The 26,321-nt window shown below is 44.8% G+C and overlaps 1 protein-coding gene across 1 annotated transcript; it reads right to left on the reverse strand.

Annotated features, from left to right (window-relative positions):
- Nucleotides 1-816: 816 nt before the first annotated feature.
- Nucleotides 817-25,720, reverse strand: LOC116609241 (receptor-type tyrosine-protein phosphatase alpha). Its single transcript, XM_048725577.1, has 11 exons — nt 25,550-25,720; nt 23,346-23,428; nt 10,351-10,486; nt 9,788-9,937; nt 9,081-9,153; nt 8,526-8,602; nt 8,300-8,434; nt 5,899-6,021; nt 4,306-4,451; nt 3,862-3,997; nt 817-1,450 (listed from the first exon to the last, which is right to left on the reverse strand). Exons 2-11 carry the CDS (start codon nt 23,381-23,383, stop codon nt 1,376-1,378), a joined length of 1,089 nt encoding a protein of 362 aa, XP_048581534.1. The 5' UTR covers nt 23,384-23,428; nt 25,550-25,720; the 3' UTR covers nt 817-1,375.
- Nucleotides 25,721-26,321: the final 601 nt, after the last annotated feature.

The raw sequence follows: 26,321 nt of genomic DNA on the forward strand, positions 1-26,321 counted from the left end.
ACAGTAATGTAAGCGTGGGGTGCACTTAGAGTTCCTAGGGGTGATCTGACAGTATATTCGTTTCGCTCTGCCAAATGCACCATGTCTGCACTCAGCCACGTCTTATTATTACCCGAGAGGCAATACAAAGGACAACGGAGGATTTCACCACGATTATTACAATTCAATACAATACAATACAATACAATACAAACTTTATTGAGACTCATCGAAAAAGGCTATTCTGTCATAATTGATTATTATATTCTGAAAAAGTCTTGGCGCTATTTTAGCTTTTTGCGTGCATTGGATCTCGCTACAAACCATTTGGAACCCATCACCAAAACTTCGGATTTTTTAACACATATAAGCTGCTAATTAGTGCAAAAAGATAGAATACAATAGTAAGAGATATGAGGCAATTTTAATTGATTCCACTTAGATATAATTATATCTACGATATAGCAGGTGTGTTTGAGTAGTCGTTTCTTTGTTTTCTTTATAAATCGTTTTCTCGAGTTGAGACACCTACGCTGTCTCAAAAGTCGCACAACTTCAAAATACAAAAAAAAGTTCAGTTAAACGATCACATAACTCTTTGTTCTGTTTTCGACAAGAAGTAATCAGAAATGCAAACTCTGCTGAAATCCCGACAGTGGATTCTTTTGTAAAAACGAGGGGGATGTTATCAACTGTGAAGCGGGGGCGATCGTTGCTTGAAAAGTAGTTCGATTTCAGTCGCTCATCAAAGAACTGCTGTATTCTTGCTGTTGATCCTTCTGAACACCATTCTTCTGTCTTATAATATATGTAATATCAAGCTGAGATCCCACAGTGTGGCAAGCATCCATGATTTATTGGCTATCAAGAAGGGATCGCACGGAATGCGTTTACACCTTTTGCTTTTCATTAACGAGAAATACGCATTCATTTTAGCCAAAATTACAAACATTTACGCCGATGTACTGTCATTTAAGCGAAAGTAAAATCATTCGAACTAAAAGGAAATACATTAACGAACTTTACATAATTGAGTGCACACAATTGAATTTTCTTAACATTCATTTACACTATTCGACAACCAGGAATGAAAAATCCATTTTCATTTGCGCGTTGGTACATAACAATAGCACAAATAAAATATCAATAATACGAAAACTCGCAATCAATACAGTGAAAGAAATATTCATTAACATTTTTATTACAGCAAGTGCAAACAATAGTATTTTGTGAAAGTAATTTGCATGCTTCTTATAAACGTTAGCGCCTCCGTACAAACAATAAGCCCTTTATGACAAACAATATCCTAAAAAATGCTATTGTTTTTTTTTTGGCTAAAATGAATGCGTATTTCTCGTTAATGAAAAGCAAAAGGTGTATAAGTATCATGCTAGTGTCAGCTAAAATTGGCATAGTCGCTGAAGGAATCCAGAAATGCCATTGTGGCCTCGTAGCAGAAGACATATTGCCTCTGGTGAGAAAAAAAAAAAAGGCGAGAAGATGGTCGTTATTAGGTTTTGTTGAATAAAGTCAGGCGTTCCTGGGTACCTAGAGCCTCCAGACTTCTCTCGTTCAGTGACGCTCAGCCAAAATGCCGCTCGTCACTACATTTTGGCTGAGCGTCACTGGACGAGAGAAGTCTAGAGGGTCTGGTACCCAGGGTAAGTCAGTCGTAGCTATAACAGAAGTTTTCAAAACAGAATTCTAAAAATATCACAAGTTACGGGAACAAGATCTGAAACACGCCGGTGAAGCCAGCTGTGAAGGAATGTAGCCATGGAGATGGCAAAATAAGGACAAGAATTATTCTGAAATTACAAAGGCCTAAACTTATTGTTACTTGTCCCGGGTTAGTTTATTTGTCATGTACCAGCCGAAGTGCTTATTCGGGGGAGGCGCTTATGTCAAAATCTTTTCTCTAGATAAAAAAATCCAATTGAAACACGGGTATTAGGATACTTTGTCGGGGGTAAACAAAAATGCACCCCCAATTTGAGTTGAAAATTGAACTCAGCGAATAAAATAATCCGAAATGTCTCCTGCTTTCCGAGTTAGCGAAATCCTTTTTTGATGAGTTGACGGCTCACTTTCTCTTTAAACTTAAACTTCGCCGCCGACACACGCCGGGGCATGCGACAAGTGCTGTGATCAGGGCTAATTTTTAACATGCTTCCACGGACCGTTGCGTTTCTTCAGGTTTTAAATTAAAAAAGTTACAGTAAATGGCAGACGATGACCAGGTTATAATTTGATCTACTTCTCCATTAAATACAAGTCGTTTGACAAGAGGTTGTCGTCAACCGGCTTCGTGACTACGCGAAAAGCCCGTTTGTAAGCATGAGTAAAAATCACTGAAGCACCTCGCTGCATATATTAGCCACTGCATAACTTCAGACTTAGACGCGGTAGCGGTGGCTAATATATGCTGCTAGGCGCTTCAGTAGTTTTTACCCATGCTTACATGCGGGCTTGTCGCGTAGTCTCAAAGCCGGTTGACGACAACCTTTTCTCAAAAGACTGTAAGTTCAAAGAGAAAGTGAGCTGTCACTCATCATCATGTCTCATACCGACATCACAACATTGGCCGCAACTAGGCAGGTTTTCGAAAAATTGAATCGAGCGTTGTTTCACTCCCTTCCTGTTTTATATAGAACCTAAATACAAAGTATAAAGTTCGGAAAGGACTCGGGCATTTTACGAACACTAAAGAGGCATGGTTACACAGTACAATGTTTCCTTCTTGAAATATAAATTTTTTTTTATTTTGATGACGTCATCGTATTGTTGCTTCTAGTGACGTCATCGATGACGTCACAAACCACGTGACCACAATTTTGCACCTCCCTTGACACCTACATGACACCTGCCAAGTTTGGTCATACGATGCTTTTAAGGGACGGACGGACGGACATCGCATCACGAAAACTCGAGTCGATGGGTTACCAATATTTATTACCATATTTGTTTTATATAACACTTTTTCTTAGGTATGGGGCTCCGCTCACGCGGCGCAAAGGGAGCTCCGCTGGGACCTCTAACTGGAAAAGCAGGAATTTCGGATAAAGGTTAGAAATATTTTATTCGCTGAGTTCAATATTCAACACAAATTGGGGATACATTTTTGTTAATTTATTAATAAATCGCTGAAAAAGTATCCTAATCCCGTGATTGAAAGAAGTGAAACATAAAAGTAAAAGAATGGTTTGGCGCGTAATACTGTCTTTTCTTGTCGATTCCCTTTTAACGTACGTGTTATTCGGCTTTTTAACGTACGCGTTATTCGGCTTTTATTTGGGGGAGGCGCTAATTCTTTAATTTTTCGTCTTAGGAGGAGGCGCTTATTCAAGCAATTAACGGGATCAAAGGGAAATTAACGGTATCAAAGGGAAATTGGATATGCGCTCCTGGGAGGTAGGGTGGGGGCTGGTTGACCTGCAATCTTGGTAGGGAGGGAGGGGGCTGGTTGACCTGCGATCTTGGGAAGGAGGGCGGGGGCTGGTTGACCTGCGATCTTGGGGGGGAGGGCGGGGACTGGTTGATCTGCGATCCTGTGAAGGAGGGCGGGGGCTGGTTGACCTGCGATCCTGGGAAGGAGGGTAGGGGCTGGTTGGCCTGCGGTCCTGGGAGGGAGGGCGGGGGCTGGTTGACCTGCGATCCTGGGAAGGAGGGTAGGGGCTGCTTGACCTGCGATCCTGGGAGGGAGGGAGGGGGCTGGTTGACCTGCGATCCAGGGAGCGAGGGCGGGGGCTGGTTGACCTGCCATCCTGGGAGGGAGGGTAGGGGCTGGTTGACCTGCGATCCTGGGAGGGAGGGTGGGGGCTGGTTGATCTGCGATCCTGGGAAGGAGGGTAGGGGCTGGTTGACCTGCGATCCTTTGCTCACCAGGGATTCGACAGCTCCCGGCCGTGATGCTCTGAGGACCTTGACGGCCTGGAATACGTCTACAACATGCTCAGCCTTCACCCTGTCTATCACGGACAGTACAGCACAAAGAGTGCCACTTCGACCAGCGCCGTTACTAGGATATTATAGAACATATATAAAAACATGTCGTCATCAGCGAGCATTACATTGCGACTGGCACCATTATGGGTCATATTGAAACAAGTCAACGATAATATAACGTCAGAAACAGCGTGTCACTACGACCAGCGCTGTTACTAGCGTTTGGGCCATATACGTCAGCTATATAACGCGAATACAATGCCGTAATATAATCACATTAGAGGTGTGCAGCGCGGTAAATTACGACGAGTTGAAATGCTTGCTGTATTCACTAGACATCGGTAAACAGCGCGTTAAAATACGATAAGCTGACTTATTTACCTGCACTGAACTAGAATAGCGGCGTTACCAGACTGCTGCTGAGAGCTCTGAGTACTCTCTATCAGGCGGAGAACACTAGACTTGTCAGGTAACTTCTGCTCAGTCCAACCGAGGACCTGGAAGTGACGCACTTCCCGCGACGCGCCCTGCAAAGAGAATGATTAGACGCGCCCTGGAAAGGGAGGTGATTAGACGCGCCCTGGAATGAGAGGTGATTAGACACGCTCTGTAAAGAGAGGTGATTAAACGCGCACTGGAAAGAGAGGTGATTAGACGCGCCCTGGAAAGAGAGGTGATTAAACGAGCCCTGGAAAGGGAGGTGATTAGACGCGCCCTGGAAAGGGAGGTGATTAGACGCGCCCTGGAAAAAGAGGTGATTAGAAGCGACCTGGAAGAGAGGTGGTTAGAAGCGACCTGGGAGGTAATGAAACGAGCCCTGGAAAGGGATGTTATTAAACGCGCCCTGCAAAGAGAGGTAATTAGACGGGCCCTGCAAAGAGAGGTGATTAGATGCGCTCTGGAAAGGAAGGTGATTAGACGCGCCCTGGAAAGAGAGGTGATTAGACGCGCCCTGGAAAGGGAGGTGATCAGACGCACCCTTGAAAGAGAGGTGATTAGATGCGCCTTGGAAAGAGAGGTGATTAGACGCGCCCTGGAAAGAGAGGTGATTGGACGCGCCCTGGAAAGAGAAGTGATTAGACGCGCCCTGGAAAGGGAGGTGATTAGACGCACCCTTGAAAGAGAGGTGATTTGATGCGCCTTGGTAAGAGAGGTGATAAGACGCGCCCTGGAAAGAGAGGTGATTAGACGCGCCCTGGAAAGAGAAGTGATTAAACGCGCCCTGGAAAGATAGGTGATTAGACGCGCCCTGGAAAGAGAGGTGATTAGACGCGCCCTGGAAAGGGAGGTGATTAGACGCACCCTTGAAAGAGAGCTGATTAGATGCGCCTTGGAAAGAGAGGTGATTAAACGCGCCCTGGAAAGAGAGGTGATTAGACGCGCCCTGTAAAGAGAGGTGATTAAGCGCGCCCTGGGAAGAGAGGTGATTAGACGCGCCCTGGAAAGAGAGGTGATTAGACGCGCCCTTCGAAAGAGCGGTGATTAGATGCGCCCTAGAAAGGGAGGTGATTAGACGCGCCCTGGAAAGAGAGGTGATTAGACGCGCCCTGTAAAGAGAGGTGATTAAGCGCGCCCTGGGAAGAGAGGTGATTAGACGCGCCCTGGAAAGAGAGGTAATAAGACGCGCCCTGGAAAGAGAGGTGATTAGACGCGCCCTTCAAAAGAGCGGTGATTAGATGCGCCCTAGAAAGGGAGGTGATTAGACGCGCCCTGGAAAGAGAGGTGATTAGACGCGCCTTGGAAAGGGGGCATTTCTTTGGCTAGGGGGTTTATTCACTTCACGTTCGTGTGATTTTTAAATGCGAGTAGAATTTTGCATTTTCTTTTCATTTTTCAGTCTCCGTTTCCTTCGCTATTGAAAGCCCGGCTTTGCAAAATCTCATTGGTGGATAATTATCTAATAAAATGTGAATGCTATATATCGTATATCATGTGTTATAACATATCTTATACCATATTATCATAGCAACACACCTCCTTGGTGGTGAGGACGAACCTCCTCGTGATAATCTGAGACTCCACGTCCTCGTCTAAAAGTTGAACTTGTATCTTCCCATAACTCTTGGCGTCACGTGATGGCCAGTACTGCCGGTAACGCTAAACAGATACACAGCGCTCGTACGAGGGTCAGAATTCACCAAAAGGTTGTAATGGTGATGGTGTTGGTGGTAGAGGTGATGATGGTTTTGGTAATAGGAGTGTTGGTGGTGTTAATGATCGTGATTGTTAGTTGAGGTTGTGGTGATTTTGATATCAGTGGTGTGATGGTCATGTAGGTGATAATGGTCATGTAGTTGATGATGGTCATGTAGGTGATGATGGTCATGTAGGTGATGATGGTCATGTAGGATGTAGGTGATGATGGCCATGTAGGTGATGATGGTCATGTAGGTGATGATGGCCATGTAGGTGATGATGGTCATGTAGGTGATGATGGCCATGTAGGTGATGATGGTCATGTAGGTGATGATGGTCATGTAGGTGATGATGGCCATGTAGGTGATGATGGTCATGTAGGTGATGATGGCCATGTAGGAGATGATGGCCATGTAGGTGATGATGGCCATGTAGGTGATGATGGTCATGTAGGTGATGATGGCCATGTAGGTGATGATGGTCATGTAGGTGATGATGGTCATGTAGGTGATGATGGCCATGTAGGTGATGATGGCCATGTAGGTGATGATGGTCATGTAGGTGATGATGGTCATGTAGGTGATGATGGTCATGTAGGTGATGATGGTCATGTAGGTGATGATGGTCATGTAGGTGATGATGGTCATGTAGGTGATGATGGCCATGTAGGTGATGATGGCCATGTAGGTGATGATGGTCATGTAGGTGATGATTGTCATGTAGGTGATGATTGTCATGTAGGTGATGATGGTCATGTAGGTGATGATGGTCATGTAGGTGATGATGGTCATGTAGGTGATGATGGTCATGTAGGTGATGATGGTCATGTAGGTGATGATGGCCATGTAGGTGATGATGGTCATGTAGGTGATGATGGTCATCTAGGTGATGATGGTCGTGTAGGTGATGATGGCCATGTAGGTGATGATGGTCATGTAGGTGATGATGGTCATGTAGGTGATGATGGTCATGTAGGTGATGATGGTCATGTAGGTGATGATGGTCATGTAGGTGATGATGGTCATGTAGGTGATGATGGTCATGGTGGTGATGATGGTCATGTAGGTGATGATGGTCCTGTAGGTGATGATGGTCATGTAGGTGATGATGGTCATGTAGGTGATGATGGTCATGTAGGTGTTGATGGTTATAATAGTGGCACGCGCCTAGTGATGGTGTTGATGATTGCGTTAGTGGAGTTTGTGATGGTAGTAGTGGTGTTATGATGCTGATGTTAGTGATGATGATAATAGTGGTGATGGTGTTGATGATTGCGTTAGTGGAGTTTGTGATGGTGGTAGTGGTGTTATGATGCTGATGTTAGTGATGATGATAATAGTGGTGGTGGTGTTGATGATTGTGTTAGTGGAGTTTGTTATGGTGGTAGTAGTGTTATGATGCTGATGTTAGTGATAATGATAATAGTGGTGATGGTGTCGATGATTGCGTTAGTGGAGTTTGTGATGGTGGTAGTGGTGTTATGATGCTGATGTTAGTGATGATGATAATAGTGGTGGTAGTGATGGTGATTGTGTTAGTGGAGTTTGTGGTGGTGATGGTGATGATAATGGCGATGGTGGTGATGATGGTGATGATAATGGTGATAGTGGTGGTGGTGATGGTGGTGATAATAATGGTGATGGTGGTGGTGATGGTGATGATAATGGTGATGGTGGTGGTGATGGTGATGATAATGGTGATGGTGGTGGTGATGTTTAGTGAAAGTCGTGGTGTAGGTAGTGTTGGTATAATTATAGTGATGTTGGCAATTGCGATGCCATTATCATAGTAATTATGTCCTATCTTCTATAATGGAGGTGAATGTAGTGATGTCGGTGGTGAATTATACCATTATTACAAGACATGACGGAAAAACATGACGTGACGCTTCAAATAAGTCCATTTCACATCGAATAAGGCGGAGAATTTTTCTGAGTACTTAGTAACTTATAGCAAAGAAAATATCAAGTGCGACTTTTTTTTAATTGATGCGACTTTTTGTAAAGTGTCATTGAAATATGAGCTTTTCGCCCCTGAGCTGATACACAGGGCAATGATGATCAAGGAAAAATGATGTTAAAAAGCCGCCAAAATCTGGTTTAGTGCACTTCGGCACGTGTTTTAAAAATCAGTCCGTAATAGAAGGAACCTATAGCCACTAAAGAAATTGTGTCTTCTCTCTATATCTGGAATTGCGCGTTTTCCAGGTTTTTCCGTCATGTCTTATTACAATAAGTACCTTTTGTCCCTCTGAGGTGTCGTACAGCATCACGACAGTGCCTACTGAGAAATCCAGGACCATTTGCCAAAAGTTCGTGATGTCTTCACTCGATGGAGCCGGGCAGAGGATGAATGCGTTTTTCTCTCTGTATGCCTTATTGTACATTGGAAATGAAGCAAGAAGAAGGTGAGGCAAAAACGTCGAAAGGGTTGACAATTCCACATGTGAAAAATACACCCCTTACATTAGCAAAACTGGCATTCATATAGGCAGTCAGTTTTCGCTTAGCTGGGCTTTTCAATGTAGACTTTTTGTCGATCACTGCAAAGAAAATATGAATAATTTGTCAAATTAAGAAAAGTTCATATATTATCCAGTTGGGGGGGGGGGGGGGGGGCGTGAGGATACTGTGTGTGTGTTTGGGTTGGGGTGGGGGGTGGGTGGGGGGGGGGGGGTTTCGGGGGTCTAAAGGGGGGCCATCGTATAAATATGGATTTTTAAAAGAAGGGTCACTGATATCTTTGGGTGTTGTCTGTTCTCTTTGTTCTACGAGTTTCGGTTTGGCATGCACAATCCAGGAGTCCAGGATACGTATTTGGCCACGTTTTATCTATGCAATGCAAACCTGTATACACCCTATATACAAGATTTTCATGATTTCCGCTATATGATATCTATAAAGTACTAATGTTCCATATTTTAAAAAAAACAAAAAAACTCTCTTGTTGTGAAGAAAAGCTTGTAAAAGGGCGGAGAGAATGTTTGACACAGTTTCGTCACCGGAATCAGATTGACTTACATGAAATTCTGTACTTTGATCCCGACGAAACATCTACATCCGGGACACTTGATGGCACAATGACTGACAACCTCTGAACAATTACGATAAGAAGGTCATGTCATACAGGCGAACGTTATTATTATAATATATAATAGTTCTTTGATCGTTCTTCTATTCACTTTCTAGTTAATTTTATAAAAAAAAAAAAAAAGTTCTTGACGACTCATGCCAAGGCGAATGTGACGTAAACAGTATATATTTGGACATTTAAAAAAATAAGGAAACCTCAAATAAACTTCCCTCCCTTCCGCGTATGTATTTAACACCTAGTTCAATAAACTTCCCTCCCTTCCGCGTATGTATTTAACACCTAGTTCAATAAACTTCCCTCCCTTCCGCGTATGTATTTAACACCTAGTTCAATAAACTTCCCTCCCTTCCGCGTATGTATTTAACACCTAGTTCAATAAACGTTTCTTTGGTTCATTGCTAATGGCAAGAGCGCACGGCAACATAAATAAGAATAATTTCTATATTTATATTTTATTATTTATATTTATTATATTATTTATGTTTTTGTTCACATTTCAAGAAAAGTACAGCCTTAGCCTCCCATGATGTGGTGCTAGCTTGCTGTGGCCAATAGACAAAGGGAATAGCATCGTTTTAAGAGATAATTATACGATTGTACCCTACCGTTTCACAATAACTTGGAAATATTAAACCTGGAACTCCGCCTCGTACCCCGACACATTTCCTGGAGTCCGTAGTTTGGAGAGCCTGGCCATAGCGGCCTTCATATTGTCAGCAGGAATATCAGTGCTTCCGCAGACAAGCGCCTCCAGGACAGCCAAGTGGATAAACACGTATTGCTCCTGTGTGCAGAACAATGCGTCTTACAATCAGTAAGGCGATTCTTTACCCTTAGATTATTAATTGAGCGTGCTTTCTCCTAAGTGCATACAAATGATGTATATTTCAAAAAGTAAAGAGCAAATCTTGTTGAGCATTAGGTAGAGTATGCTCTGTGTTCTGAGGTAGCATGGTCTGAGAAACCGATGGACACTACTTTGGCATGGTAATTAGTGTGTGTGTTTCATTGGATGAACACTACGAAGCGTGTGGAGGTGACTAATATTATCTTCTGCTTTTGAGAGCTGACGCTACGCACTGTTGTAGATGACTTATGGGATAAATATGAAGCTGGGGGAGTGTTCAGATTAATTCTAGTGTGCGGAGACTACTTATAGCATTGCTACAATGCTCGACCTTTAAAGGCCTGTCTTACCGATGTTTGCACCATGTGTGGCCGGTCTTCCCTGATGGCTTTCACGTAGTTGAAGATGTCCACCGTCTTTTGTTTCTTAGCCTGGCGCAGCATCGCGTCAATCACGAGAAAAGCGCCCGTTCTTCCCACGCCGGCGCTGCCAGAAATAAAAAAAAATCTGTAATTATCAAGTCATCTATGAGATAACTTGAAACACTCTAGAAACTGTAAAAGTCACTTGCTTTCAGCGAAGAAAAGACCTTTGAGTGAGCATCTGTAAAATATTTTTTTTAGATTTTGATTAATATTGCAGTTATTTGTTCAGTTGTATGACACAAGATCTGCTCACTAAGAAATGCACATCGCATTTTTATTGTATGTCAAGTTTACGGCCGGAGGTCTTAAATACTGCATACCTGCAATGTATGACCCAAAGTCTAAAATACTGCATACCTGCAGTGTATGACCCAAAGTCTTAAATGACACATACCTACAGTGTATGAACCAAAGTCTTAAATGATACATACCTACAGTGTATGACCCAAAGTCTTAAATGATGCATACCTGCAGTGTATGACCCAAAGTCTTAAATGATGCATACCTGCAGTGTATGACCCAAAGTCTTAAATGATACATACCTACAGTGTATGACCCAAAGTCTTAAGTACTGCATACCTACAGTGTATGACCCAAAGTCTAAAATACTGCATACCTGCAGTGTATGACCCAAAGTCTTAAATGATGTATACCTGTAATGTATGACCCAAAGTCTGAAATGATACATACCTACAGTGTATGACCCAAAGTCTTAAATGATGCATACCTACAGTGTATGACCCAAAGTCTTAAATGATACATACCTACAGTGTATGACCCAAAGTCTTAAGTACTGCATACCTACAGTGTATGACCCAAAGTCTTAAATACTGCATACCTACAGTGTATGACCCAAAGTCTTAAATACTGCATACCTACAGTGTATGACCCAAAGTCTAAATACTGCATACCTACAGTGTATGACCCAAAGTCTTAAATGATGCATACCTGCCGTGTATGACCCAAAGTCTAAATACTGCATACGTACAGTGTATGACTCAAAGTCTTAAATGATAAATACCTGAAGTGTATGATCCAAAGTCTAAATACTGCATACCTGCAGTGTATGACCCAAAGTCTTAAATACAGCATACCTGCAGTGTTTGACCCAAAGTCTTAAATGATACATACCTACAGTGTATGACCCAAAGTCTTAAATGATGCATACCTACAGTGTATGACCCAAAGTCTTAAATGATACATACCTACAGTGTATGACCCAAAGTCTTAAGTACTGCATACCTACAGTGTATGACCCAAAGTCTTAAATGACACATACCTACAGTGTATGAACCAAAGTCTTAAATGATACATACCTACAGTGTATGACCCAAAGTCTTAAATGATGCATACCTGCAGTGTATGACCCAAAGTCTTAAATGATGCATACCTGCAGTGTATGACCCAAAGTCTTAAATGATACATACCTACAGTGTATGACCCAAAGTCTTAAGTACTGCATACCTACAGTGTATGACCCAAAGTCTAAAATACTGCATACCTGCAGTGTATGACTCAAAGTCTTAAATGATAAATACCTGCAGTGTATGATCCAAAGTCTAAATACTGCATACCTGCAGTGTATGACCCGAAGTCTTAAATACAGCATACCTGCAGTGTTTGACCCAAAGTCTTAAATACTGCATACCTGCAGTGTATGACCCAAAGTCTTAAATGATGTATACCTACAGTGTATGACCCTAAGTCTTAAATGATGTATACCTGTAATGTATAACCCAAAGTCTTAAATGATTAATACCTACAGTGTATGACCCAAAGTCTTAAATGATAAATACCTGCAGTGTATGACCCAAAGTCTAAATACTGCATACCTACAGTGTATGACCCTAAGTCTTAAATGATGTATACCTGTAATGTATGACCCAAAGTCTTAAATGATGCATACCTACAATGTATGAACCAAAGTCTTGAATGATGCATACCTACAGTGTATGACCCAAAGTCTTAAATGATGTATACCTACAGTGTATGACCCAAAGTCTTATATGATGTATACCTGTAATGTATGACCCAAAGTCTTAAATGATATAGACCTTTGAGTGCGCATCTGTAAAATATTTTTTTTTAGATTTTGATTAATATTGCTGTTATTTGTTCAGTTGTACGACACAAGATCTGCTCACTAAGAAATGCACATCGCATTTTTATTGTATGTCAAGTTTACGGCCGGAGGACTTAAATACTGCATACCTGCAATGTATGGCCCAAAGTCTTAAATGATACATACCTGCAGTGTATGACCCAAAGTCTTAAATGATACATACCTGCAGTGTATGACCCAAAGTCTTAAATGATGCATACCTGCAGTGTATGACCCAAAGTCTTAAATGATGCATACCTACAGTGTATGAACTAAAGTCTTAAATGATACATACCTGCAGTGTATGGCCCAAAGTCTTAAATGATAAATAACTGCAGTGTATGACCCAAAGTCTTAAATGATACATACCTGCAGTGTATGACCCAAAGTCTAAATGCTGCATACCTGCAGTGTATGATCCAAAGTCTAAAATACTGCATACCTGCAGTGTATGACCCAAAGTCTTAAATGATGCATACCTACAGTGTATGACCCAAAGTCTTAAATGATGCATACCTGCAGTGTATGATCCAAAGTCTAAATACTGCATACGTACAGTGTATGACTTAAAGTCTTAAATGATAAATACCTGCAGTGTATGATCCAAAGTCTAAATACTGCATACCTGCAGTGTATGACCCAAAGTCTTAAATACAGCATACCTGCAGTGTTTGACACTAAGTCTTAAATGATGTATACCTGTAATGTATGACCCAAAGTCTTAAATGATTAATACCTACAGTGTATGACCCTAAGTCTTAAATGATGTATACCTGTAATGTATGACCCAAAGTCTTAAATGATTAATACCTACAGTGTATGACCCAAAGTCTAAATACTGCATACCTACAGTGTATGACCCAAAGTCTAAATGATGCATACCTGCAGTGTATGACCCTAAGTCTTAAATACTGTATACCTGCAGTGTATGACCCAAAGTCTTAAATGATGTATACCTACAGTGTATGACCCTAAGTCTTAAATGATGTATACCTGTAATGTATGACCCAAAGTCTTAAATGATTAATACCTACAGTGTATGACCCAAAGTCTTAAATGATACATACCTACAGTGTATGACCCAAAGTCTTAAATGATGTATACCTGTAATGTATGACCCAAAGTCTTAAATGATTAATACCTACAGTGTATGACCCAAAGTCTTAAATGATACATACCTACAGTGTATGTCCCAAAGTCTTAAATGATGTATACCTACAGTGTATGACCCAAAGTCTTAAATGATACATACCTACAGTGTATGACCCAAAGTCTTAAATGATACATACCTACAGTGTATGACCCAAAGTCTTAAATGATGTATACCTACAGTGTATGACCCAAAGTCTTAAATGATGTATACCTGTAATGTATGACCCTAAGTCTTAAATGATGTATACCTGTAATGTATGACCCAAAGTCTTAAATGATTAATTACAGTGTATTACCCAAAGTCTTAAATGATACATACCTACAGTGTATGACCCTAAGTCTTAAGTGATGTATACCTGTAATGTATGACCCAAAGTCTTAAATGATACATACCTACAGTGTATGACCCAAAGTCTTAAATGATACATACCTACAGTGTATGACCCAAAGTCTTAAATGATGTATACCTACAGTGTATGACCCTAAGTCTTAAATGATGTATACCTGTAATGTATGACCCAAAGTCTTAAATGATTAATACCTACAGTGTATGACCCAAAGTCTTAAATGATACATACCTACAGTGTATGACCCTAAGTCTTAAATGATGTATACCTGTAATGTATGACCCAAAGTCTTAAATGATGCATACCTGCAGTGTATGACCCAAAGTCTTAAATGATATATACCTACAGTGTATGACCTGTACGCACCTGTTGGCATGTGAGATGGTCTGGTAGTACGCACCTGTTGGCGTGTGAGATGGTCTGGTAGTACGCACCTGTTGGCGTGTGAGATGGTCTGGTAGTATGCACCTGTTGGCGTGTGAGATTGTCTGGCAGTACGCACCTGTTGGCGTATGAGTTGGTCTGGTGGTACGCACCTGTTGGCGTATGAGATGGTCTGGTAGTACGCACCTGTTGGCCTATGAGATGGTCTGGTAGTACACACCTGTTGGCGTCTGAGATTGTCTGGTAGTATGCACCTGTTGGCGTATGAGTTGGTCTGGTAGTACGCACCTGATGGCGTATGAGATGGTCTGGTGGTACACACCTGTTGGCGTATGAGATGGTCTGGTAGTACACACCTGTTGGCGTGTGAGATGTTCTGGTAGTACGCACCTGTTGGCGTGTGAGATGGTCTGGTAGTACGCACCTGTTGGCGTGTGAGATTGTCTGGTAGTACGCACCTGTTGGCGTATGAGATGGTCTGGTAGTAACGCACCTGTTGGCGTATGAGATGGTCTGGTAGTACGCACCTGTTGGCCTATGAGATGGTCTGGTAGTACGCACCTGTTGGCGTGTGAGATGGTCTGGTAGTACGCACCTGTTGGCGTGTGAGATGGTCTGGTAGTACGCACCTGTTGGCGTGTGAGAAGGTCTGGTAGTACGCACCTGTTGGCATGTGAGATGGTCTGGTAGTACGCACCTGTTGGCGTGTGAGATGGTCTGGTAGTACGCACCTGTTGGCGTATGAGATGGTCTGGTAGTACGCACCTGTTGGCCTATGAGATGGTCTGGTAGTACGCACCTGTTGGCGTGTGAGATGGTCTGGTAGTACGCACCTGTTGGCGTGTGAGAAGGTCTGGTAGTACACACCTGTTGGCGTATGAGATGGTCTGGTAGTACGCACCTGTTGGCGTGTGAGATGGTCTGGTGGTACGCACCTGTTGGCGTATGAGATGGTCTGGTAGTACGCACCTGTTGGCGTGTGAGATGGTCTGGTGGTACGCACCTGTTGGCGTGTGAGATGGTCTGGTAGTACGCACCTGTTGGTGTGTGAGATGGTCTGGTAGTACACACCTGTTGGCGTGTGAGATGGTCTGGTAGTACGCACCTGTTGGCGTATGAGATGGTCTGGTAGTACGCACCTGTTGGCCTATGAGATGGTCTGGTAGTACGCACCTGTTGGCATGTGAGATGGTCTGGTAGTACGCACCTGTTGGCGTATTAGATGGTCTGGTAGTACGCACCTGTTGGCGTATGAGATGGTCTGGTAGTACGCACCTGTTGGCGTGTGAGATGGTCTGGTAGTACGAACCCGTTGGCGTATGAGATGTTCTGTTAGTACGCACCCGTTGGCGTATGAGATTGTCTGGTAGTACGCACCTGTTGGCGTATGAGATGGTCTGGTAGTACGCACCCGTTGGCATGTGAGATTGTCTGGTAGTACGCACCTGTTGGCGTGTGAGATTGTCTGGTAGTACGCACCTGTTGGCGTATGAGATTGTCTGGTAGTACGCACCTGTTGGCATGTGAGATGGTCTGGTAGTAACGCACCCGTTGGCATGTGAGATGTTCTGTTAGTACGCACCTGTTGGCGTATAAGATGGTCTGGTAGTACGCACCCGTTGGCATGTGAGATTGTCTGGTAGTACGCACCTGTTGGCGTGTGAGATGGTTGGATAGTACGCACATGTTGGCGCGTGAGATGGTCTGGTAGTACGCACCTGTTGGCGTGTGAGATGGTCTGGTAGTACGCACCCGTTGGCGTGTGAGATAGTCTGGTAGTACGCACCTGTTGGCGTGTGAGATGGTCTGTTAGTACGCACCTGTTGGCGTATAAGATGGTCTGGTAGTACGCACCTGTTGGCATGTGAGATGGTCTGGTAGTAACGCACCCGTTGGCATGTGAGATGTTCTGTTAGTACGCACCTGTTGGCGTATAAGATGGTCTGGTAGTACGCACTTGTTGGCGTACGAGATAGTCTGGTAGTATGCACCTGTTGGCGTATGAGATGGTCTGGTAGTACGCACCTGTTGGCCTATGAGATGGTCTGGTAGTACGCACCTGTTGGCGTATGAGATGGTCTGGTAGTACGCACCTGTTGGCGTGTGAGATGGTCTGGTAGTACGCACCTGTTGGCGTGTGAGATGGTCTGATAGTACGCACCTGTTGGCGTATGAGATGGTCTGGTAGTACGCACCTGTTGGCCTATGAGATGGTCTGGTAGTACGCACCTGTTGGCCTATGAGATGGTCTGGTTGTACGCACCTGTTGGCTATGAGATGGTCTGGTAGTACGCACCTGTTGGCGTGTGAGATTGTCTGGTAGTACGCACCTGTTGGCGTGTGAGATGGTCTGGTAGTACGCACCTGTTGGCGTGTGAGATGGTCTGGTAGTACGCACCTGTTGGCGTGTGAGATGGTCTGGTAGTACGCACCTGTTGGCGTGTGAGATGGTCTGGTAGTACGCACCTGTTTGCGTATTAGATGGTCTGGTAGTACGCACCTGTTGGCGTATGAGATGGTCTGGTAGTACGCACCTGTTGGCGTGTGAGATGGTCTGGTAGTACGCACCCGTTGGCGTATGAGATGGTCTGGTAGTACGCACCCGTTGGCGTATGAGATTGTCTGATAGTACGCACCTGTTGGCATGTGAGATGGTGTGGTAGTAACGCACCCGTTGGCATGTGAGATGTTCTGTTAGTACGCACCTGTTGGCGTATAAGATGGTCTGGTAGTACGCACCCGTTGGGGTATGAGATGGTCTGGTAGTACGCACCTGTTGGCGTGTGAGATGGTCTGGTAGTACGCACCTGTTGGCGTATGAGATGGTCTGGTAGTACGCACCTGTTGGCGTATGGGATGGTCTGGTAGTACGCACCTGTTGGCCTATGAGATGGTCTGGTAGTACGCACCTTTTGGCCTATGAGATGGTCTGTTAGTACGCACCTGTTGGCGTGTGAGATGGTCTGTTAGTACGCACCTTTTGGCGTATAAGATGGTCTGGTAGTACGCACCTGTTGGCATGTGAGATGGTCTGGTAGTAACGCACCCGTTGGCATGTGAGATGGTCTGTTAGTACGCACCTGTTGGTGTATAAGATGGTCTGGTAGTACGCACTTGTTGGCGTACGAGATAGTCTGGTAGTATGCACCTGTTGGCGTATGAGATGGTCTGGTAGTACGCACCTGTTGGCGTATGGGATGGTCTGGTAGTACGCACCTGTTGGCGTATGAGATGGTCTGGTAGTACGCACCTGTTGGCGTGTGAGATGGTCTGGTAGTACGCACCTGTTGGCGTTTGAGATGGTCTGGTAGTACCCACCTGTTGGCGTGTGAGATGGTCTGGTAGTACGCACCTGTTGGCGTGTGAGATGGTCTGATAGTACGCACCTGTTGGCGTATGAGATGGTCTGGTAGTACGCACCTGTTGGCCTATGAGATGGTCTGGTAGTACGCACCTGTTGGCCTATGAGATGGTCTGGTAGTACGCACCTGTTGGCCTATGAGATGGTCTGGTAGTACGCACCTGTTGGCGTGTGAGATTGTCTGGTAGTACGCACCTGTTGGCGTGTGAGATGGTCTGGTAGTACGCACCTGTTGGCGTGTGAGATGGTCTGGTAGTACGCACCTGTTGGCGTGTGAGATGGTCTGGTAGTACGCACCTGTTTGAGTATTAGATGGTCTGGTAGTACGCACCTGTTGGCGTATGAGATGGTCTGGTAGTACGCACCTGTTGGCGTGTGAGATGGTCTGGTAGGACGCACCCGTTGGCGTATGAGATGGTCTGGTAGTACGCACCTGTTGGCGTATGAGATTGTCTGGTAGTACGCACCTGTTGGCGTATGAGATGGTCTGGTAGTACGCACCTGTTGGCGTGTGAGATGGTCTGGTAGTACGCACCTGTTGGCGTATGAGATGGTCTGGTAGTACGCACCTGTTGGCATGTGAGATGGTCTGGTAGTAACGCACCCGTTGGCATGTGAGATGTTCTGTTAGTACGCACCTGTTGGCGTATAAGATGGTCTGGTAGTACGCACCCGTTGGCATGTGAGATGGTCTGGTAGTACGCACCTGTTGGCGTATGAGATGGTCTGGTAGTACGCACCTGTTGGCATGTGAGATGGTCTGGTAGTAACGCACCCGTTGGCATGTGAGATGTTCTGTTAGTACGCACCTGTTGGCGTATAAGATGGTCTGGTAGTACGCACTTGTTGGCGTACGAGATAGTCTGGTAGTATGCACCTGTTGGCGTATGAGATGGTCTGGTAGTACGCACCTGTTGGCCTATGAGATGGTCTGGTAGTACGCACCTGTTGGCGTATGAGATGGTCTGGTAGTACGCACCTGTTGGCGTGTGAGATGGTCTGGTAGTACGCACCTGTTGGCGTGTGAGATGGTCTGATAGTACGCACCTGTTGGCGTATGAGATGGTCTGGTAGTACGCACCTGTTGGCCTATGAGATGGTCTGGTAGTACGCACCTGTTGGCCTATGAGATGGTCTGGTTGTACGCACCTGTTGGCTATGAGATGGTCTGGTAGTACGCACCTGTTGGCGTGTGAGATTGTCTGGTAGTACGCACCTGTTGGCGTGTGAGATGGTCTGGTAGTACGCACCTGTTGGCGTGTGAGATGGTCTGGTAGTACGCACCTGTTGGCGTGTGAGATGGTCTGGTAGTACGCACCTGTTGGCGTGTGAGATGGTCTGGTAGTACGCACCTGTTTGCGTATTAGATGGTCTGGTAGTACGCACCTGTTGGCGTATGAGATGGTCTGGTAGTACGCACCTGTTGGCGTGTGAGATGGTCTGGTAGTACGCACCCGTTGGCGTATGAGATGGTCTGGTAGTACGCACCCGTTGGCGTATGAGATTGTCTGATAGTACGCACCTGTTGGCATGTGAGATGGTGTGGTAGTAACGCACCCGTTGGCATGTGAGATGTTCTGTTAGTACGCACCTGTTGGCGTATAAGATGGTCTGGTAGTACGCACCCGTTGGGGTATGAGATGGTCTGGTAGTACGCACCTGTTGGCGTGTGAGATGGTCTGGTAGTACGCACCTGTTGGCGTATGAGATGGTCTGGTAGTACGCACCTGTTGGCGTATGGGATGGTCTGGTAGTACGCACCTGTTGGCCTATGAGATGGTCTGGTAGTACGCACCTTTTGGCCTATGAGATGGTCTGTTAGTACGCACCTGTTGGCGTGTGAGATGGTCTGTTAGTACGCACCTTTTGGCGTATAAGATGGTCTGGTAGTACGCACCTGTTGGCATGTGAGATGGTCTGGTAGTAACGCACCCGTTGGCATGTGAGATGGTCTGTTAGTACGCACCTGTTGGTGTATAAGATGGTCTGGTAGTACGCACTTGTTGGCGTACGAGATAGTCTGGTAGTATGCACCTGTTGGCGTATGAGATGGTCTGGTAGTACGCACCTGTTGGCGTATGGGATGGTCTGGTAGTACGCACCTGTTGGCGTATGAGATGGTCTGGTAGTACGCACCTGTTGGCGTGTGAGATGGTCTGGTAGTACGCACCTGTTGGCGTTTGAGATGGTCTGGTAGTACCCACCTGTTGGCGTGTGAGATGGTCTGGTAGTACGCACCTGTTGGCGTGTGAGATGGTCTGATAGTACGCACCTGTTGGCGTATGAGATGGTCTGGTAGTACGCACCTGTTGGCCTATGAGATGGTCTGGTAGTACGCACCTGTTGGCCTATGAGATGGTCTGGTAGTACGCACCTGTTGGCCTATGAGATGGTCTGGTAGTACGCACCTGTTGGCGTGTGAGATTGTCTGGTAGTACGCACCTGTTGGCGTGTGAGATGGTCTGGTAGTACGCACCTGTTGGCGTGTGAGATGGTCTGGTAGTACGCACCTGTTGGCGTGTGAGATGGTCTGGTAGTACGCACCTGTTTGAGTATTAGATGGTCTGGTAGTACGCACCTGTTGGCGTATGAGATGGTCTGGTAGTACGCACCTGTTGGCGTGTGAGATGGTCTGGTAGGACGCACCCGTTGGCGTATGAGATGGTCTGGTAGTACGCACCTGTTGGCGTATGAGATTGTCTGGTAGTACGCACCTGTTGGCGTATGAGATGGTCTGGTAGTACGCACCTGTTGGCGTGTGAGATGGTCTGGTAGTACGCACCTGTTGGCGTATGAGATGGTCTGGTAGTACGCACCTGTTGGCATGTGAGATGGTCTGGTAGTAACGCACCCGTTGGCATGTGAGATGTTCTGTTAGTACGCACCTGTTGGCGTATAAGATGGTCTGGTAGTACGCACCCGTTGGCATGTGAGATGGTCTGGTAGTACGCACCTGTTGGCGTATGAGATGGTCTGGTAGTACGCACCTGTTGGCATGTGAGATGGTCTGGTAGTAACGCACCCGTTGGCATGTGAGATGTTCAGTTAGTACGCACCTGTTGGCGTATAAGATGGTCTGGTAGTACGCACCCGTTGGCATGTGAGATGGTCTGGTAGTACGCACCTGTTGGCGTATGAGATGGTCTGGTAGTACGCACCTGTTGGCGTGTGAGATGGTCTGGTAGTACGCACCTGTTGGCGTGTGAGATGGTCTGGTAGTACGCACCTGTTGGCGTATGAGATGGTCTGGTAGTACACACCTGTTGGCGCATAAGATGGTCTGGTAGTACGCACCCGTTGGCATGTGAGATGGTCTGGTAGTACGCACCTTTTGGCGTATGAGATGGTCTGGTAGTACGCACCTGTTGGCGTGTGAGATGGTCTAGTAGTACGCACCTGTTGGCGTGTGAGATGGTCTGGTAGTACGCACCTGTTGGCGTATGAGATTGTCTGGTAGTACGCACCTGTTGGCGTATGAGATGGTCTGGTAGTACGCACCTGTTGGCGTATGAGATGGTCTGGTAGTACGCACCTGTTGGCGTATGAGATAGTCTGGTAGTACGCACCTGTTGGCATGTGAGATGGTCTGGTAGTAACGCACCCGTTGGCATGTGAGATGTTCTGTTAGTACGCACCTGTTGGCGTATAAGATGGTCTGGTAGTACGCACCCGTTGGCATGTGAGATGGTCTGGTAGTACGCACCTGTTGGCGTATGAGACGGTCTGGTAGTACGCACCTGTTGGCATGTGAGATGGTCTGGTAGTAACGCACCCGTTGGCATGTGAGATGTTCTGTTAGTACGCACCTGTTGGCGTATAAGATGGTCTGGTAGTACGCACCCGTTGGCATGTGAGATGGTCTGGTAGTACGCACCTGTTGGCGTATGAGATGGTCTGGTAGTACGCACCTGTTGGCGTGTGAGATGGTCTGGTAGTACGCACCTTTTGGCGTATGAGTTGGTCTGGTAGTACGCACCTGTTGGCGTATGAGTTGGTCTGGTAGTACACACCCGCTGGCGTATGAGATGGTCTGGTAGTACGCACCTGTTGGCGTATGAGATGGTCTGGTAGTGCGCACCTGTTGGCGTATGGGATGGTCTGGTAGTACGCACCTGTTGGCCTATGAGATGGTCTGGTAGTACGCACCTGTTGGCCTATGAGATGGTCTGGTAGTACGCACCTGTTGGCGTGTGAGATGGTCTGGTAGTACGCACCTGTTGGCCTATGAGATGGTCTGGTAGTACGCACCTGTAGGCGTGTGAGATGGTCTGGTAGTACGCACCTGTTGGCGTGTGAGATGGTCTGGTAGTACGCACCTGTTGGCGTATGAGTTGGTCTGGTAGTACGCACCTGTTGGCGTGTGAGATGGTATGGTAGTACGCACCTGTTGGCCTATGAGATGGTCTGGTAGTACGCACCTGTTGGCGTGTGAGATGGTCTGGTAGTACGCACCTGTTGGCGTGTGAGATGGTCTGGTAGTACGCACCTGTTGGCGTATTAGATGGTCTGGTAGTACGCACCTGTTGGCGTATGAGTTGGTCTGGTAGTACGCACCTGTTGGCGTGTGAGATGGTCTGGTAGTACGCACTTGTTGGCGTATGAGATTGTCTGGTAGTACGCACCTGTTGGCGTATGAGATGGTCTGGTAGTACGCACCTGTTGGCATGTGAAATGTTCTGGTAGTACGCACCTGTTGGCGTGTGAGATGCTCTGGTAGTACGCACCTGTTGGCGTATGAGATGGTCTGGTAGTACGCACCTGTTGGCATGTGAGATGGTCTGGTAGTACGCACTTGTTGGCGTATGAGTTGGTCTGGTAGTACGCACCTGTTGGCGTGTGAGATGGTCTGGTAGTAACGCACCCGTTGGCATGTGAGATGTTCTGTTAGTACGCACCTGTTGGCGTGTGAGATGGTCTGGTAGTACGCACCTGTTGGCGTATGAGATGGTCTGGTAGTACGCACCTGTTGGCGTATGAGATGGTCTGGTAGTACGCACCTGTTGGCCTATAAAATGGTCTGGTGGTACGCACTTGTTGGCGTATGAGATGGTCTGGTAGTACACACATGTTGGCATGTGAGATTGTCTGGTAGTACGCACCTGTTGGCATGTGAGGTGGTCTGGTAGTACGCACCTGTTGGCATGTGAGATGGTCTGGTAGTATGCACCTGTTGGCGTGTGAGATTGTCTGGCAGTACGCACCTGTTGGCGTATGAGTTGGTCTGGTAGTACACACCTGTTGGCGTATGAGATGGTCTGGTAGTACGCACCTGTTGGTGTATGAGTTGGTCTGGTAGTGCGCACCTGTTGGCGTATGAGATGGTCTGGTAGTACGCACCTGTTGGCGTATGAGATGGTCTGGTAGTACGCACCTGTTGGCGTGTGAGATGGTCTGGTAGTACGCACTTGTTGGTGCATGAGATGGTCTGGTAGTACGCACCCGTTGGTGCATGAGATGGTCTGGTAGTATGCACCTGTTTTCGTGTGAGATGGTCTGGTAGTACGCACCCGTTGGCGTGTGAGATGGTCTGGTAGTACGCACCTGTTGGCGTGTGAGATGGTCGGATAGTACGCACCTGTTGGCGTGTGAGATGTCCCGGTAGTACACACTCATCCTCTGCTTTCTCTAAGCTCAGGATCTCGCGTATCCTAAGGAATTCTACAAAACGTAGTTTTTGTTAACTGAAATCATAAGCAAACGCTATGTGTAGATGAGTGGTGATAAGGTCACAAACGCTATGTGTAGACGAGTGGTGATAAGGTTATCATCGCGGAATCGACCTCCACCACAACCAACACAACAACTGATTCCCTCTTGCGCAGACCGTTTTGTGTCGCTCGTTTACTTTGCTTCATATCTACCTCTGCTGAAACGAGTCGGATTTCCGGTCCCCGAAAATGACCAATCACAGCGAACCTTCTAAATTTCGGCGGCTACATCCAGACCCCGCTACTTTGCTCTCTTTTGGCTCGATTTGGCTGAGCGTACTTTCAGTGAAACGTCAACAGAGAAAATTTAAGATGAAGATAGTTCAGCACGCTGCTAGTGCTAAAGAACTATATGGAGGTCTGTAACATTTTTTGGAGGTAGCAATTTTGGTGGCTTATTTCTTATTGAATAAGCTGAATCGAACCGAGACATTCCCCTTATATTCAACCGTTTATGTCCGGAAACATCTTGTGTCGTTGAATATACTCTAAGTAGTTTTACTTACTTTATTTCAACAAGGTAGTATTTTTTAGAATTTTTTAGGAGCCGTTCTTTTCAACTTTAAATATTTTACAGTTATGATCTAATTTTTAGCCCAGCTTTCAGTTTATAACAGTTGGATTAACCGATACAGTTTATTATCAGTTAAAAGGAACAAATGGAAATAAAAACTTCTCCACCGTGGTGGAGCCTGCAAATCCACAAAACGAGATACATACAATGATTAATGCGTTGAACATCATCATTTTTATACAGAAAATTATTCTTTACAAAATAAATATATATATAAATGTAGCCTACTTCACTTTTGAGGGAAGGGTTGATTTTGAAAAATACCATCCCTACATCATTTTACACGATTTGACATGCAATACAATTATGAACGTATTAGGGTCGAAAACGAAAGTTGTGAAGATGTCAGACTATGAAAAAAATGATGAATTTGACTGGATCATCAACTCGTGAAAGGAGGGCAACTTCGCAGCATTCATTTTTTAGATTTAAAGCCTTTTTTTATTTATCGTGGTTGCAAGGGGGGTTGCTCTGAAAGACGATGACTCAACTTTAAAAGGAACTTGTCGAGATGAAGTAGTATAGGTCAATGAATATGGACTCTCTTGAATGTGGCATGGAGAAGTGCGAAAGTAAATGATTAAATTAAATTATTTAAAATTGATTCTACGGCAAACATCCATTCAAGCAACACGCCGGATTGCTAGTGTTATTGATAACAACAGACTTTTCCCGGTTGAAATATTTTCCTTTTACTTTCCTTAAAGATTCAGGCACCTTAATTAAAAGCGTTAAGTATCTTATTTCACATCCCAATCAGATTTATTGAGTTCAAGGCTTACAAGTGTTCGACAGCGGCATATCAAAATTTACGACCAAACATTATTTAACGAACCTCCCAATCCATCATAAAATTTTCCCCGTTGAGAAATCTCTTTGCCGTTAATACACCTACATTGAAAAAATAATAATCTCGGTGGATTCATTTCCACGAAAAATAATTAAAAGTAGATTGCAAATTATATTTATAACTTTTTCGAAAGCAAAACATTATTCAGCAATCATGCTCGGTGACCAAAAAGAAAAAGAAATACTTCTAAGAAAAAAAAACAAACTTTATCAGCAGCTTGTGTTTTAAAATGTTTATAACTCAATGAATGATAAAAATTAACAAGCCTTTTCATTTTTGTTCTTTACAGTATACTTCAATAATACAAATACAATTTAATAGTTTTGAAATCACGAGGATTGCTCAAACCTAAAATTTTGGTATTTTGTAAATCAAGCGACTTCGTGAACCTTGGTTGGTTGATGAAAAAAAAAATAATTCGGATAAACGTAAGAATAAGGATTCTATCTTCTGGTAACAATTTATCTATTGTATGTACTATAGAAACTACAGACATTTGTCCAATGGCCTGAATAGTGTTTTGAATTTGAGGAATTTATATATAGCACGAGCGCATTATTTAGTGTGGGGCTCCGCTTTGGGCAGTGCCTAAATATATCTTGTTTATGAGTATAGACAAAGCTTTTGAAAAGAACACAATTTTGTACCTGTCGAACGTCGTGGATAATTCCTCATTATATTCATTGTGTAATCTGAGATGAGAAAGCAATAACCCAAATACATGACGACAACAAGGGCGAAGAGAAAAAGAAGCTTTTTTAAATCTTGCACAGCCATCTCCACTTTACCCCGTACACGCAGTACTCACGTTTCGCAAAAGTTACCATGGTAAAAAAGACACACACACGCACAAAAACTAGAAATGAGGTTAATCAAACTTATATTGCTTGGAAACATGTTTTGCATATAATTAAACTACCATAGTCATAGCCACGTTCTCGAATGTAAATACTTTCAAAAAGCTTTTAGCTTCTAGGATTCCATTGTTTAGGCTGGTAGCCCGTGTCAATAACGGAGCTGCTATTTTTTACTTCTCTAATTTGCAGGGAAGTGTCCCTTTTGAGGGCCATCTTTGAACCTCTTGGAACCTCATCACAGGGATTATGAATAGTTCCGGTTCATGACATACAGTTATAAATTCTAATAAAAAATCCGCCCACTTAAGGCCTCATTACACAAAAGAACACCCACGGATACCTTAAGGTAATTCCTTTGAAATGGTTCTACTATCCAGATTTTTTTATAACTTGGCATAAACAACATTGAAGTTAAGGGCTTCAATGTAATAAAAAATGGGGGTACCGACTTCGTTTTCACAACAAAGGGAGTAGAGTTGACGCGTTTTTACTGATCGCGCGGGGAAAAATCCCAATTCTTAGTTTTCAAAAATAGGCCTATATTCTTTAAAAATTACGTCTG

Source organism: Nematostella vectensis, chromosome 3 (assembly GCF_932526225.1).
Source record: "Nematostella vectensis chromosome 3, jaNemVect1.1, whole genome shotgun sequence".
Taxonomy (NCBI): domain Eukaryota; kingdom Metazoa; phylum Cnidaria; class Anthozoa; order Actiniaria; family Edwardsiidae; genus Nematostella; species Nematostella vectensis.